The 16814-nt window shown below is 42.8% G+C and overlaps 1 protein-coding gene across 1 annotated transcript; it reads right to left on the bottom strand.

Annotated features, from left to right (window-relative positions):
- Positions 1-9447: 9447 nt before the first annotated feature.
- LOC121140708 (PRAME family member 8-like) lies at positions 9448-12941 on the bottom strand. Its single transcript, XM_040746608.1, has 4 exons — positions 12784-12941; positions 11605-11918; positions 10547-11134; positions 9448-10263 (listed from the first exon to the last, which is right to left on the bottom strand). The coding sequence occupies exons 1-4, from the start codon at positions 12889-12891 to the stop codon at positions 9696-9698; spliced, it is 1578 nt and encodes a 525-aa protein (XP_040602542.1). The 5' UTR covers positions 12892-12941; the 3' UTR covers positions 9448-9695.
- Positions 12942-16814: the final 3873 nt, after the last annotated feature.

Genomic DNA, 16814 nt, shown 5'->3' with positions numbered 1-16814 from the left:
CCTCCAAGATCCACCTCACTGTACATCATTTAGTTTCCAGCAATGTGCAGAGTCTGAAACCACGAGGTCTTCAATCCCAGATGAGAAACATGTCCCCAGTCTCCATGTCTTCAAATCCAGAAGTCATGTTTGTTTTCACAGACAACAAGAACAAAGTCTGGGCCCCAGGTCATAGATACAACATTGCATTAATGACAGATATAGTAGCAATGAAGATCCTCTCAGGGTGAGTCTTGACCCTGAGTGCATTCATGAGCTCAGGACAAATGTGGAGGAACCTTTCTGTGTCTATATAACCAAAGTCAACACAGCATTCCAGAGGTGCAGGGTACTGCTCTCCATTCATCTAACTCCAGTTGGCTGTGTGCAGCAAAAGGTCCTTCAGGATGGGCACAGAGAAATCATTGTCATACAAATTGACCTTGGTGAGCTGGGAGCACCGGCTGAGGGCAGGTATGAGCAGAGTGTGAGCTGAGAGTCCTCCATCCCACAACCTTGCAAGTCCAGGACTGCAGAGTGTGTACCACAGCCTTGCAGAGACCAAAAGGCCAATAATACCAATAATATCACACCTTTCATGTCCAGATGTTTGAGCTGACAGAGGCTGTGACAACAGGGGAAATAATTCAAGTTGTGATATTTGGTAGTGAGTGGTGGAGAAGGTTTCCCAAGGGGCTTGACAGGAACCTTGTGAGAGACTATGGTGTTAGGTCTGATAACTGACATTAGAGAGGATGGGGTAGGGTTTTATCCTGAGGTAAGAGGAAGTAAGTATCCCAGGGTCAATTTGACCAAATGATCAAGGACAATATCTAAGATGATCCCTCTTGGAATCTGCTCAGTCAAGACAAACCCTAAGTTCATATCCTGTCCTCACTGTCAAGCAGAAAACCGTCTCAGCCTATAAGCCCAGAAAGCACACATAACAAGGTTCAACACATGAAAGTCCTCTCAGGATCTTGGACACTTCCCATGGACTCCCTGAACTCTGGTTCCCATCCCAGCCTCTGCACATTCACTTCCAGTCATAGCCATTCCCACAACTATGTCCCATGTCCCACGCACTCAGTCCCTACCTGGCCTCCACAATCTGACACATGGGAAATTAGAGTTAGAATGGAGGCTGTTCTCACAGATCTGAGCACAGAGCTCACCTGTAGACTATGCAGGTGTGAGTCCCCTGACTTCTAATTAAACTCTTCTATTTCTGTTCCCTTTCCATTAAAATAATTTAACATGATTCCATAAAGAATTACAAGCCATCCTTACTAGAATCTGTCCTGTTTTTAGCCCACTTCAGTCCTTTGCTTCATGAGTGGTCATTGAGCTCTCCATCTAGCATAGGTGGAAACAAGATGAAGCTTCCACATTCTAATGAATCTGTAAATTTCATTCCCAGTGACTGGCAGGAGTCAGATTCCCATATATCCTTAAAGCTAGGCAGCTCCCAGACAGCCAGACATGAGAATCAGGAAAGTAGAGCAGAAAGAAAGAAAAGAAGAAAGAAAGAAAGAAAGAAAGAAAGAAAGAAAGAAAGAAAGAAAGGAGGTGTAAAAAGCCCCAAGTCAAAATGTATATAAAGAGAGATTAAAATAAGAGATAAGATAAAACAGATCATTGAAGCAGGAATTCTAGGTGGTGTTAACAATAAAATACCTGAGACAAATATTATGATTAAAGCTAAAGACCAGAGAAGCAAAGCAGCCAACCTCTAGAGAGTTCTCACCTCCACCAATGCTCAGACTGAAAGAGTGATCCTCTCCTCAGACCACACTGTTCCTCAGACTACACTGAGTTCCTGTCTCCTCCTGCCTCATATTCCTCTCTAGTGCTGGGATTAAAGGCATGGGATCCCCAGTTCTGGGATCACCTTTGTGTGAACTCCGTTTCTTTTGGGGATGCAGACAATTTTGTGTAGCTCAGGGTGGTCTTGAAGTAACAGTGATCTGTCTGCCTCTGTCTCCTCAGTGCTGGGATCAAAGGTGTGCACCCTCTAGTGTGGTTGAAGGATTAAGGGTGTGTACTACCACTGCCTTGCTTCTAAGACTGGCTAGTGTGTCTAGCTTTGCACTATGAACTTAAGGTAAGCTTTATTTGTTAGATAATAAATAATATATCAACACATATCATTCATCAATAATAATAACTCTCAGGAGCTGTTTGGTGGCCTAAAATAAAGCCGTGTGAGAAAACAAACACCCTAGCAAAACAGGATCTTTTTTTTAATTATGAAGCTGTTGGCTGTTTGTTTGTTTCTTACTGACTAGCTCTGACTTACGTATTTAACCCATAATTGTTAATCTAAGTATTTCTCTTACCAGAGAAAAGGGTCTGGACCTCTTACACCTCTGGTGGCCTACATTGTGTCTGCTTGTGTCTGCCTCTCCCAGAATCCTCCTTGACTCCTAGTCCCACCTATTTTGCTTCCCTATTAGCCAATAGTGCTTTATTCAAACTGATCAGACACATATCTACAGAATGACATCTCCCAATATCTCCTCTTTTCTGTCTAAAATATACTTTGGAAAAGATGTTTGAAGCAGTAAAGGTAACTTTACCTTGCTGGAGATTACAAATTGCCCCAGAAAAAATACAAAAAGGAGATTCTATTAATTATTTATCTTATAAAATAGATTCTTAGAAAATTAGACCGCAGAAAGTACAGATCAGAAGAGGTCGTTACCAGATTCTTGATGATCTTCAAAAACTATTAGGAGAAATCTCTAAATTACAGACAATTATTGAAGTACAAGGGCACGATTTAAAACATCTGAAAATGGCCTTTAAAGGAGATAAAGACCTAAATAGCCCACAGTACTATCAGCTGAAGCTGAAAAGGAATTAGAATGGGTAGAAAAGAGAATATTAGAAACACATATAGACCATGTAGTTCCAAAACTGGATTGCATTCTGGTTATTTTACCATCTAGAGAATACCCCTCAGGAATATTAATGCAGAGGGAAACATCATACTAGAATGGGTATTTCTGCTACATAAACAGAATAAAAAATTAAAAACATATATAGAAAAGATCTCCAATTTGATATTAAAAGGTAAGACTTTTTCAACTGACTGGAAGATACCCAGCAGAAATTATTGTACCTTTAACTAATGAGGAAATTTCCTCCTTATGGAAGGATAATGAGTATTGCCAAATAGCTTGCGGTGGCTTTTGGGGAATGATCAGTAACAATTTTCCCAAAACAGAATCAAATTCATAAAGAAAACAATTTGGATTCTTCCGCATATTATAAGAAAAATGCCAATTTCTGGAGTTCTTGCCTTCTACACTGATGCAAATAAATCAGGTAAGGCAGGGTATAAATCAGAAAATATAAGTAAAGTAGTTCAAAACCCTTACAACTATGTATAAAAGGCAGAGTTGTATGCCATTCTCATGGTACTTAAAGACTTCACAGAGCCTCTAAATATAGTCAAGGATTCTCAGTATGCAGAGAGACTGGTCTTGCACATTGAGACTGCAGAATTTGTTCATGATGGCACTGAATTAACCTCATTGTTTTTACAATTACAGAAAACCATCAGAAACAGAACTCATCCCATGTGTATAACACACATCAGATCCCATACGGGTCTGCCAGGTCCTTTAGCACAAGGCAATGATGAAATTGATCATTTATTAATAGGTAATGTGTTGGAAGCTTCAGAATTTCATAAGAAACACCATGTTAGCAGCAAAGGTTTAAAGAAGGATTTTTCTATCACCTGGCAAAAATCCAAAGAAATAGTAAAGAATTGCCCCACTTGCTCATTCTAAAATCAAACTCCATTACCAGCAGGTTGTAATCCCAAAGGTATTCACAGAAATAAACTTTGGCAAATGGATGATTTCACTCCTCAGAATTTGACAGTTTGAAATATGCACACCATACCATAGACACGTTCTCAGGCTTCCAATGGGTTGCTGCCCTCAGCTCTGAAAAAGCTGGTTCTGTTATTACACACCTCTTAGAGGTGATGGCTGTTATGGGTATACCTATACAAATAAAAACTGGCAATGCTCCAGTTTATGTCTCCAGAAGATGGGAACAGTTTCCAAATATTATAATATAAAACATGTAACTGGAATAACTTATAATCCTACAGGACAAGCAGTAGTTGAATGATCTAACCGAACCTTGAAAGAAATGCTTCATAAACATCCAGGGGAACAAAGACCCCCAAACACAGGTTACATAATGCTTTACTAACATTGAATTTTCTTAATCCTAATGAGAAAGGACAAACATCTACAGAAAGACACTGGACTACAGAGAAAACTTCTGAGCTGAACCAACCTGTATATTTTAAAGATGTTATGACCTCAGTCTGGAAGCCAGGGTATGTGTTAAGCTGGGGAAGATGTTTTGCTTGTTTCCACGGGAGAAGAAAAACTTTGCATTCCATCAAAATTAATCAAGATTTGATCTGAACAGAAGAAACCTCAGGAGGAAGAAAGATGACAGTTCATCTACAAGGTCATATTTTACTATATGCTACTATTTGTAAGGAGACCTCAAAAAAGGAAAGAGAAGTGTTTTGTTTTTGTCTTTACCGGAAAACTCAGCTCCAAACAGCGAAAAAATACTAGATTTAGGGATACCTGAAGAAGAAAGGATAGCTACCCAGAGGACCATCAAACATGCAATAATACAACGTGTGGTATCAATGTCTGAATCTCTCTATCTTGTTATTATAATTTCCATTTCTCTTTGCTTCTTATTATGCTTTAGTCCCAATTAATTTAATTGAAGCTGGCTTTAGAGTTGGATTGGCTCTCCTTCTTTAAACCCAAGCATATTGTTAAAATACAATTCAGAATGTCTGTATTATATCAAGGTGCCATTGATATAAAACAGAAGAAAACAAAATTAAGGACTGTCATCTGTATATACTCTGTTCCCTTTCTGAAAGTCTAATCTCCTTCATGTTTATTATCTTCCTTAGGGTTGTCTTTCCCAGTATGCATACATATAAAAGTTTAAAATTTCTTTGCTAACAATAATGTTTGAGTTTTCCAGAGAACAAGGAATCTCTTGACAGCAATCTTCAAACACTTTGGAAAGAAAATGGGATCCCATGTCATCTTCTCCACCTGACAAGCACCATCCTAAAACTGGTTTAGGACTACATAATTGACACAACTCCAGAACAAGGAACTGATACAGTGCATCTTCTACAATCTGACCAGAGCTTCAGATAAGAGCATCAATAGCATTAGAACTCCAATAAAGAACTTCAATCAAGCATCTCCTGCTCATCAGAGACAAATTAATCTACTTAAGACTCTTTTTACACTATATTTTCATCCCACAGGTCCCCATGAGATTGTCTTCGTCCCACCTCAGCAGGAAGTGAATTTGATAATTCCACGCCCCCTCTTCCTATTATTGATATTAGAGGATAGTGTATACCTGTTAGTGTTAGTTTTCAATTATTTTAGGGTTGGGATTGGAAGGAAGTGTTCAGACTTGGGCATCCATTTCAGATAAGTTCAGAATTTAGATGGAATAGATATGTTTAGCCTAGGATATAAGTAGATTATAACTTACTTATCACCCTCTATGTATATATGTTGTATATGTTTGAATTTGTATCAAATTTAAATCTTCTATTTAGATTAAAAGTGGAATTGTAGGGGTGAGCCCCATAAAGCTATCTGCCCTATGGGTGGGAATAAGGAAATTTAGAATAAAAGGAAGTGAAAGAGAAATGACTCTCTCTTCTTCTCCTTTTTCCTCTGGAAGACAGATGTGCTTCTGACTACCCATCCTTTGTGTGTCATTTCGTACTCTGGTAAATAAATATACTGTATTCCCTATTGCATTGATCTTCATCTTTAGTCAAGAAAAACCCTAAACCATTTTAAATGCCATTTTCTGAAGGGCTTTTAAAGGTTTGAAGACTAATACCTATCTCAAGTATATCTCTATATATCTAGAAAACCTAACTAACCTAACTATAAGTTTTGACTATTATAGGTAACTATCTATATCTGTATTTAATTATACATTACATTTTTAAAAGATCAGTATGAACACAGTACTTAAACAAGAGGAGAAATATACATATCACAAAATTGACCTTAAATTTGTATTAATAAATGAAAAACCATACCAATACAAAGTATTCACTTCCTTACCATAATCCCCTGTTACCTTTAAAAAGAGATTGGTTGTGATCATTAACCAATTATAAGCAACCCCATTTAAATGAAAACAAAAATGTATAAACAATATTTGGGAAATTGGACGTTGTTCATTCCAAACTGCTTCCTGCTGATAGGGGGTGCTGTCTATACCATGGGGATCATGATAAAACTCAGAAACCTGGCCAAGTCCTTGTTTTTGTAGTCACTAAGGCTGCATCATCTCAGCTGTTTTAGATGTTGGATCACTTGGGCCATTGCTTCCAGGGCTCTTGGTTCATCAAAGCACAGAAGCCTGGAAGGAATCCACAGCCTTCCATTTTCTGTGGAAACAAAAGCAGAAATTCCTTTCCCTAGTAACCTGTCCTTATATTTAAATTTAGTAATCAAGGCATTTTCAAAAGATATAAGTTGGATTAATCAGCAGCATTTATAATCAAGTATATTTTGACAGTTTTATTCCTTCTTTAGCAATTGAACAATTCAAAGACAACACAATAGCATACAGTGTCCAGACCCTCTTTGTACTTTCCATCTTCACAGGACTTTTTTGTCTATCTCTTTATTGTTATTACTCTCTTCTAGTTTTAATTTTCCCTTTTTTGAGACAGAGTATCTCTGTGTACTTTGGCTGCCCTTGCACTGCCTCTGTAGACCAGGCTGGCCTTGAAGTCACAGAGATCTGCTTGCCTCTGCCTCCCAAGTGATGGGATTAAAGGCATGTGCCACCACACCCAGCTACTCTCTATTTTTTTCCAGTATCTTGTTTCATTTACTCTCCCAGTGCTGTGCCCGCTGCACAGCTTGTGTCCAAGGATGTGCAGAGGGTTCGGGGTTGATGACACAGAGACCAGTCAGTGATGCAAAGAAAGCTTCAAGAAAGCTCTCAGAAGGCTCCTCAAGAAGGCTTCACTTTATTCTTACCCTGGCTGGTTATTATATGCCCTGACACCAGAGGCGGCAGTGGGTGACTCAGAAAGAGGCGGTTAGTCCTTTCCTTTCCTTTTCTATGCTTTTTCCTCTCTCTCACTGTCTATCTCTAGCTCTCCCTGCCTCTGTCTCTGTCTGTCTGTCTGTCTGTCTTTCTGTCTCTCTCCCTCACTCTCTGGGACCTAATGCAACCATAAACACTTTGCCTAGCCTCCTCCACTGAACTCCATCTCAACTGTGTTTTTGGATTTTTTATTTTCTTTAAAATCTGGTACCTGGATTGGAACCCAGGACTCCACTACTGACTTCTGCCCACAATCCCCAATCCTTATTAATGTTGTGCCCAATATATCAGTAGGTATAGGTTGGTTTCTGATTGGTTTACATTTGGGAACAATCAGGAGAATTTCTCAAAGTCATATTTTGGCATGAAATACCTGTGTACCAATTATTTTCATTGGTCAGTGCTGAAAGGGAACATTCTTTGGTTTCTATGGCATTGTCTTGTTACTTGCAGGTGGACTGCTGTACATAGATACCAATAGTTTTCAGAACTATATCCTGGAGACTACAGGAGAGGTTTTGGTCCCCCTAGAGTTTCTTTTGTTTCCCAGGAACCAAGCATCTAGGAGGCTAGGGGGCCAGGGAGGTCTGGAGTTTATTTGTGTTCAGTTTTGTCCCTAGACTCCTGGAGGCCAGAGGATCTGGAGTTTCCTTGTCTCAGAAGCCTAAGTGTCTTTTCTGTAGCCTGTCATGGCTACTAAAGCAGGGGGCTGAGTAAAGGTCTTGTCCCTTTATTCCTAAATTATTAGAAGCAAAGCCTTTGAGTTTAGTTTACCCCTTTCAATTAATACTAATTTTGTTTGTTTTTAAGACAGGGTTTCCCTATGTAACCCTAGTTGTCCTAGAACTATCTTTGTAGACCATGATGACCAAGAACTCAGAGATCCACTTGCCTCTGCCTCTGCCTCCTCAATGCTGGGATTAAAGGTGTGTGCTACCAAACCCAGGAGTACTGCTTATTTTAAATCAGACAAAAGTGAGTTCCTCATGGATGGCATGAGCTTGAGACCCTCCTTCTTTTGCCTCCCCAGGAGAAGTCAATTGAAGTCCTGTGCTAATGCTGGATGGGGATATCACAGTTTACCAGACAACAAGGCAACATGGTTCATAAATGTCATCCCAGTCAACAGAAGGCTGAGACAGAGGACTGTTTCCAGTATAGGGATAACCTAGTCTACAAAATGAGTTTCAGGCATTATGGGCTACCCAGTAACAGCTAAACAAACATTGCAACGACATAGCTCTGGGTTTTTCTGTTTTAAAAAAGTTTTTTGGTTTTATTTTTCAAGTTTCTTTAATTTTCAAAACAAGTTCTTAGGCTGTGTAGGTAGGATACACTGATTATCTGTTTCTTTGTCACTAGTTTGAGAACGGGGTATTACAAGTGGCGCTACTGTGCCCTATTTAATGGACTTCACAGATCCAGCTGAGGGTCTCAGGTACGGTAGGAAAGCACTGTCAAGTGAGGTACATCCTAGGAAGCTAGGAACCCAGGAATTGCTATGTGAGGGCTGTGTGGTGAGTGGCAGAGTGCTCTCTGGAAAAAAAAAAGAACAATGCATATGAAACCTAAACCTTGAAATATGACACTTAAATAGTACTATGTTTACGTGAAATACACACAGGATCACTGTGTCTCTATATCTACAAGTAATTTATGTGTCCAAGCCCTTCATACTCTTTAGTTTATCCATGGTGCTGGAGAGCAAACCCAGGAGACCAATGTAAGCTGAGCAAGTGTTAAACACTGACTGAACCCCAGCCTCAAGTTCCACGTTCTCTTGTTACCATGTAAAGCTGAAGGTGGAGCCAAGTACCTCTATTTTAGCTAGTGTGTTAGTTTTTTGTTTACTTTTAAACTTGGCTTTTTAAATAACTTTCATTTATGGACACACATGCATACATATGTTGTGTGGTTTGATGTAACTGAATGCAGGTATCCATGCAGATTCCATCACCTGGTGCTGGACTTACAGGCAGATGTGAGTCACCTGATATGGGTACAGGAAACTAAACCTGAACCCTCTGAAAGAACACCATGCCTGTGCTTTTAAACTTTGAGCCATCCTTCTGGCTCTGGGGTCTCTCTCTGTATCCCTGGAAATGTAGTCAGCCCTAGCACATAACTGTATCTACCTGCACCAATTTGAAACAGAGTCATTATAGACATGTAGCTGTTCCCATTTTATTTCTGTTCAGAGTACTTACAATCAGCTGGTGTATGGGAGCCAGACAACAGTAATGGCATTTAAACACAAGACCATCACTCTATGTGTTTAGGAAAGATAACAATGCAGAAGAAAAATGTGATACAGAATTATTTTATTGCTGCCTCCTTACAGAGAAAATTGAGAATGCAATGGGTAGTCATAGGGACATTAAAAACACAATGAAAAAAAGAGACCACAACTGAAGACTTCAAATACAGTTCATTGGTTCAGCAGATCCGTGAAGCCCACTGAGAGACTTTCCAGACACTGAACGTAGCAGGAAGGCTAATGCCTGAGGAAAACTCCAGACAGAGAACACAAATCTGGAAGTCATGTTCCCTAGTTACTGCCAGCAAGGACAAAGTCTGGGCACCAGGTCATAGATACAACGCACTCCACATTTATGGCAGTTATCTGTAGCAAAGATGATCCTCTTGGGCTGCCTCTTGGCCCTGAGTGCATTCGTGAGCACAGAACAAAGGTGGAGGAACCTTTCTGTGTTGATGTAACCAAAGTCATCATAGCATTCCAGAGGTGCAGGGTACTGCTCCCCATTCATCTTGATCCAGTTGGCTGTGTGCAGCAAAAGTTCCTTCAGGATTGGCACAGAAAAGGCATTGTCACACAAGTTGACCTTGGTGAGCTGGGAGCAATGGCTGAGGGCAGGTGTGAGCAGAGTGAGCTGAGTGTCCTCCATTCTACAACCCTGCAAGTCCAGGGACTGCAGAGAGTGTGCCACAGTCTCTAGTAGAAGTCGGAGAGGCATGGGGTCTAAAGCCAATAACACCACACCTCTCATGTCCAGATGTTTGAGCTGACAGAGGCTGTGACAACAGGGGAAGTCATTCAAGTCGGACTCTGACAGAAGGTAGCCAGTGATGGAGAGAGTCTCCAAGGGGCTCCTCAGGCACCTAGGGATAAACAACGTGGTTAGTTTAAGCAAAAGGTTTTGGAGAAGAGTGTGTACCTTGGGGCTTACAAAGACGTGGCTGGGGCACATGACTCAAGATCAGTTAGACCATATGAACAAGGAAGAGAACCAGGTGCTGCCCAGTGGAGTCTTCTACATCAAATCACACCCCAACTGTCTGCATAAGTGGACCCAGTGACAGGCAGGCACCACCCATCCACTAATCCTTAGTTAAAGAGAAAGGTTTGCTCTGCTAGCTGACCCAGCTCCCCGTCGTTGCTTACCTGAGGACCTGTTTCACGTGGTCTCTCAGAAAGTAGATGCCATTCATGGAGAGATTCTGCAGACAGTGCAGTTTGGAGAACTGAGACACCAACTTCCTGACACACTTCTCTTCTCTGTCTGCTGTCCTGTTGACGGTCCTGATAGTGTTCTTGTAGGCACGTGCCAGGGAGAGTTTGCGAAGACTTCTCATTTGGCCAAGGCAGGAAGCAAAAAGTGCCAGTGTGGACACGTCCCACCCCATGCTCAGTTCCAGGTCCTCAATGTGCCGGGGATGGAAAACACTCAAGATCTCCTTGATCCTGCACAGAGGCAGAGCCCAGATCTTCATCCTCACACAGCAGAGATGAAGGGAGCCTTTTCTCTGCTGGGCCCACTGCAAGAAATATGCTTGCTCTTCATCCAGTCGGGGTCTGAGGCAGAGGTCAACTGTGACCTTCAGACGCCGCCTCACTGCGTATCTGGGAAGAACCTTCACTACTCGCTCCTCATCCCCACTCTCTGAGCAGTCTCCATCCTCTGTTCCAGTCCATATGGTCCAGAAGTCATGGCGCCCCTTCCTGAGATCCAGCTCCTTAATTTTCTCCCTCCTGTGGGTAAAATGGAGTCCAGTGTCAGCAGACATGACAGGACCCAACAGTGAGACAACTTCACTGCACATCCCCAATCTCAGCTCTTCCCCCTGCCAAGGACTATGTCACTTCAGCATCAGTCTCCAATGTGGGAACTCCTGTGCTATGGATGCTTCCCCTGGGCTGCATCTGAGACCTGACTGCTTTCCTTCCACTAAGTTACTCTCTGTTCCCTCCATAGACCCGTTATTAGTGGCTGTGGGAATGCCAGGGATGGTCTCACTGCACTGTGACTCCATCTTCCCTAAGCTCAAATCCTCACTCTCACTGTCCTTACTACAAGGGATCAATAGCTGTCAAGACCCTGCATCCCTGCGTGATGATCCCATGAGAAGTCTCTGAGCCACTTCCACACCCTTCTCCCTGACCCTACGGTGTCTTCCTTGTGTACCCTGTGCTCCAGTCTACATTACGAAGTTCTTGCTTACCTGGGGTGAAACTTTCTTGCCAGCTGCATGTCTACTGCATCTAACACAGCCTGAAAGGATTCCAAGTCTGGGGTCTTCATCAGTGTCCCCACAGGGAGGCAGGGGAAAGGCCAGGCTGCCACCATTGCCTTCACAATCCTAGTGTGTCTGCCTTTGAAGGCCTCTTTGAATAGTTCTGGGAAGAGCTCCATGGGCAATTGCTCTAGAGCAGAGATGGCCAAGTCCTCATTTCTCAGCAGAGCCTGGCTTGCCTGCTTTCTGAGTGTGGCTGGGGTCCGAACGCTCATCATGATGGGTCTGCAGTCAGAAAGGTCCTGGGGATGAATTCAGAGAACAACATTCTTTCAGGACATGGTTTAGAAATCTTCCTCACCCAGCACAGGAACCACTCAAGTCAGAGTTTATTTGCTCTGGCAGTGGTAGAGTCAACAACCTTGGTCCTTACTGGTGGTTGGAAGCCAGACTCCCTCACTGGCAGCATGGGAGCCTCTCTATCCCTTAATGACTCATGAATTCCAGGTCAAAAGATCTTACGAGAAACCCTATCTCAAAAGAAAAAAAAAACCTTGTGTTGTGGCTCAATGTTTAGTTTATTCCTACCATGGAGATGATGGCATTGTGCTCCTGAGGTTTTCAGGCCACCCTGGGTAACAAAACCAGACTATATCAAACAAACAAACAAACAAGCAAACAAACAATAAAAAACAACACTATTTGAAAATGATGCAAACCAAAACCTGAGTCAAAATCTACCTCACAATTACTAATCTGCTACCTTGAATCTGAAGCAGAGGGACCGTGAAGGAACAAAGGTGTGTGCTCTGCAGGTCTGCTTAAGCCCCTGTCCCATAGAAACACTAATTTCAATGTGGCACAATAGGAGGGAACATACTAGTGACCTATGCACCCTGAGACTGGAAGGTCTTGATTTCCAGCCTACCCAGAACTACAGGGACAGTTCTGGGACAGTTTAAACAGCTAGAAACCCTTCTCTCAAAGCAATCAATATTCATAGTGAGATCAACAAGCTATCAGAGATTTGAGCTATAGGTAAAACTTCATTTAGAATTAAACCGAGTGTCTTCATCTGAAGATACAAAACTCAAATTTTTCTGTCCCTTCTTGGGTCCAAAGGACCCTACATCAAATTGCAGGACCCAAGGGAGGACAGTTACTTACCAGTTCTGAGCACTTAGGACGAGTCCCTTTATTCCAGCTGAGCCACGCTGTTCCTACAGCTCCAGGTCTGAATGTCTTGGCTGGCTCTCTTGAAGTCTTTATATACATCTCTTCTTACCCTCCCTACTGCAGCCCCGCCTTCTAATCCCAAGATGCAGTTTCATTGAATGGTTCAGTGTCCATCATTTTAATTCCACAGATGACATTAAATCATTTCCTTAATTGAATCAAAGTCATTGTGAAAACACCCATCTGCCCCCAGTCCCTCCAAGTCTAGATAAATATAAACATTTCCCTTCCTACTTAACAGAGATCCGCCTGCCTCTCCCTCCCAAGTGCAGGGATTAAAGGTGTACACCACAAACACCCAGCAGGTTACCTGCTTTCTAACCAATGAACAGACCAGACTAGAACAGAACACAACACAATACAACACAACACAACACAACAACAACAAAGCTTGCTTTGTCTGTGATGCCACCCTTGGTTCCCCAGATACAGAGGGAGCTTCAGAAGGATCCATCAGGCCAGCACACTTGCTCAAGGACATGAAATCAGGAGTGGACCTGTGGGCTGGAGAGTGGCTCAGCAATAATGAGCACCTGTCAATCAGCACTTCCCGGTACTGCCTGGTGACTGAAAGCATCTGTCACTCCAGTTCCTGGATATCTGAAGTCCCCTCTGCCCTACCTGGGCACCAGGAATACATGCTTGCATATTCATACTTAAACAGGAAACAATCCTACACCTACAATTAATCTTTAGAAAAAGATTAGATCAGATTCTGGTATGGTGGCACACACCTTCAATCCATAGAATGAGTTCCAGTAATTTAAGGGCTACAGAGAGACTCTCTCTTGAAAAACAAAAAATAAACAACTTCTTCCTTCCTTTTTTTTTTCCTTTTTGATTTTTCAAAACAGGGTTTCTCTGTGACTTTAGAGGCTGTCCTGGAACTAGCTGTTGTAGACCAGGCTGGTCTTGAAGTGGCAGAGATCCACCTGCCTCAGCCTCCGGAGTGCTAGGACTAAAGGCGTGTGCCACCAACGCCCGGCTCCTTTTGGCTTTTCAAGACCAGATTTCCTATACTTTTGGAGGTTGTCCTAGAACTGGATCAGTAGATCAGATTAGCCTTGAACTCACAGAGATCCCCCTGCCTCTGCCTCACTAGAGCTGAGATTAAAGGCACTTGCCATCACTGCAGGGTAAGCAAAAAAAAAAAAATTTTAAAGAAAAAACTTAAGGGAGCTTAGCAGCCAGTGAGATGGCTCAGGAGGGGCCACCAGGGGGAGTGAGCGAGACCTCAGTGTCTAGTCCTCCTGTCCCAGCATGCACTCTCTCCTCTCAGAGCAACAGCACACAAACGAGCAAACACATTAATCATCAAAGACACATAAGGAGTGCTGACCCAGGGTCGGGTGCAACCTTCAAGAGAGTGAAGAATGTTCAATGAAACTCCATTTCTCCAAGGTGCAGTGATGACAGCTGGGCTAATGGCAGAAGACAGAAATCTATGAGCCTGTGAGTTCCTGCAGATTTCTTTTTTTATCATTTTTTATTTTAATTTTAAATAGCTTGTTTTACATGTCAATCCCAGTTCCCTCTCCCTCCCCTCCTCCCGCACTCCCCTTCCCCCCCACCCTCTCCCCTATTGCCAAATCCTTCCACATAGGGGATATCTAGAGTCTGTCATTTTACTCTGGGTAGGGTCCAGGCACTCCCCTAAGAGTCCAGGCTGAGAGAGCATCCCTCTTAGTGCTATAGGCACACGAAGACTGTTTGTATACCAGGGATAGACACTGATCCACAGCTCAGGGCCCCATAGGTTGCCCAGGCCTTCTCGATGACACTCACATTTGGGGGGGTCCAGATCAGTCCCATGCTGGCCTCCCCACTGACAGTCTGGGGTCCAAGAGCTCTCCCCTGTTCAGATCAGCTGTCTCTGCTGGTTTTGCCAGCCCATTCTTTGCCAATTTGCTCATCGCTCCTCTCTCTCTGTCACTGGGTTCCTTGGGTTCAGTTCAGTGATTAATTGTGTGTTTGCCTCTGCTTCCATCAGTCACAGGATGAAGGCTCCCGGATGGTTGTAGACATCAAGTTCATTATCAGGAATGGGCATTCGAGGTGGTCCCTCCACTATTGCTTAGCTTGCCAATTAATGTTATCCCTTTAGATCACACGAGGTCACTCTGGTGCCTGATCTGTATTCGATCCTATGATTCCCTCTTCCCCCTATTCTACCCCCACCTGTAGAGAGCTGCGAAGTGCCGCACCCCTTAAGATGGTGCTGGCTTCTGCCTCTGCTAGCCCGATAGCAAGTGCTCTCTGTGATAAACAACTCCTTATTTGGTCAAGGCTGGATATCAGGCTTGCTTCCTCGTATGTGGACCTATCTGCTGTCGTCACATGGCTTACCGGGGTTGGCCGCCCAAGGGCCTTTTTAAGGTGTGGGCGGGCACTCCCTGGGGTCAGAAGATTTGTTCAAGGTCCTGAATAAACTGCTTGTGAGAAGGATTTCTGAGTTGCGTCTTCCTTGCTGGTCGAGGTTGTCGTGACACCCACCCCCTCAACTTCCTGTTCCCCCATGACCAACTCTCTTCCTCTTCACCCCCTCTCTTCTTCCCAGGTCCCACTCCCCCCCACCCCTCGCTGTGTTCCCCATCCATTCAGGGGATCTTGTCTCCATCCTCTTCTCTTGCGTACTATGCATATATGCATATCTTTTAGGTTCTTTCCTGTTTCCCAGACTATCAGTGGAAGTGCAAACTGGCACTATCCTGATCCATGTCTAAAATCCATATATGAGTGAGTACATACCATGTTTGTCTTTTTGCGACTGGGTTACCTCACTCAGGATGGTTTCTTCCAGTGCTATCCATTTACCTGTGAATTTCAAGATTTCATTGGTTTTTCTGCTGAGTAGTACTCCATTGTGTAAATGTACCACATTTTCTCTATCCACTCTTCAGTTGAGGAGCATCTAGGTGGCTTCCAGGTTCTGGCTATTACAAACAATTCTGCTATGAACATAGTGGAGCAGATGCCTTTGTTGTATGAACCTGCCTCATTTGGATAAATGCCTAATAGTGGAATTGCTGGGTCTAGTGGTGGATTAATTCCCGTTTTCCTGACGAATCTCCATACTGATTTCCAAAGAGGCTGTATGAGTCAGCACTCCCACCAGCAGTGGAGGAGTGTTTCCCCTCTCTCCACATCCTCTCCAGCATAAATTGTCTTCGGTGTTTTTGATTCTAGCCATTCTGACAGGAATAAGATGGTATCTCAGAGTTGTTTTGATTTGCATTTCCCTGATGGATAAGGATGTTGAGCACTTTCTTAAGTGTCTCTTGGCCATTTTAGCCTCCTCTATTGAGAATTCTCTATTTAGTTCTGTACCCCATCTTTTAATTGGATCCTTTGGTGTTTTGGAGACTTGCTTCTTGAGTTCTTTGTAAATTTTGGAGATTAGCCCTCTGTCAGATGTGGGGTTAGTGAATATCTTTTCCCACTCTGTGGACTGCCTTTCTGTCTTGTTGACTGTGTCCTTTGCCTTACAGAAGCTTTTTAGTTTCAGGAGGTCCCATTTGTTAATTGTCGATCTCAGTGTTTGTGCCACTGGTGTTATGTTCAGGAAGTGGTCTCCTGTACCAACTCATTGAAGAGTATCTCCCACTTTCTCTTCTAAAAGTTTCAGTGTGGCTGGATTTATGTTGAGATCTTTGATCCATTTGGACTTAAGTTTTGTACAAGGCGATAAACCTGGATCTATCTACAGTCTTCTGCATACCAGTACCCAGCTATGCCAGCACCATTTGTTGAAGATGCTTTCTTTTTCCATTGTATAGCTTTAGCTTCTTTGTCAAAAATCAAGTGTTCATAGGTGTGGGTTAATTCTAATCAGGGTTTTCAATTCGGTTCAATTGGTCTACCTGCCTATTTTTGTGCCAATACCAAGCTGTTTTCAGGACTATAGCTCTATAATAGAGCTTCAAGTCAGGTATGGTGATACCTCCTGAAGTTGCTTTATTGTA

Source organism: Mesocricetus auratus, unplaced genomic scaffold (genome assembly GCF_017639785.1).
Source record: "Mesocricetus auratus isolate SY011 unplaced genomic scaffold, BCM_Maur_2.0 Super-Scaffold_100006, whole genome shotgun sequence".
NCBI classification, from domain to species: Eukaryota; Metazoa; Chordata; class Mammalia; order Rodentia; family Cricetidae; genus Mesocricetus; species Mesocricetus auratus.
Note: the sequence above shows the minus strand (reverse complement) of the source record. Positions and strands in the feature narration are given on the sequence as shown.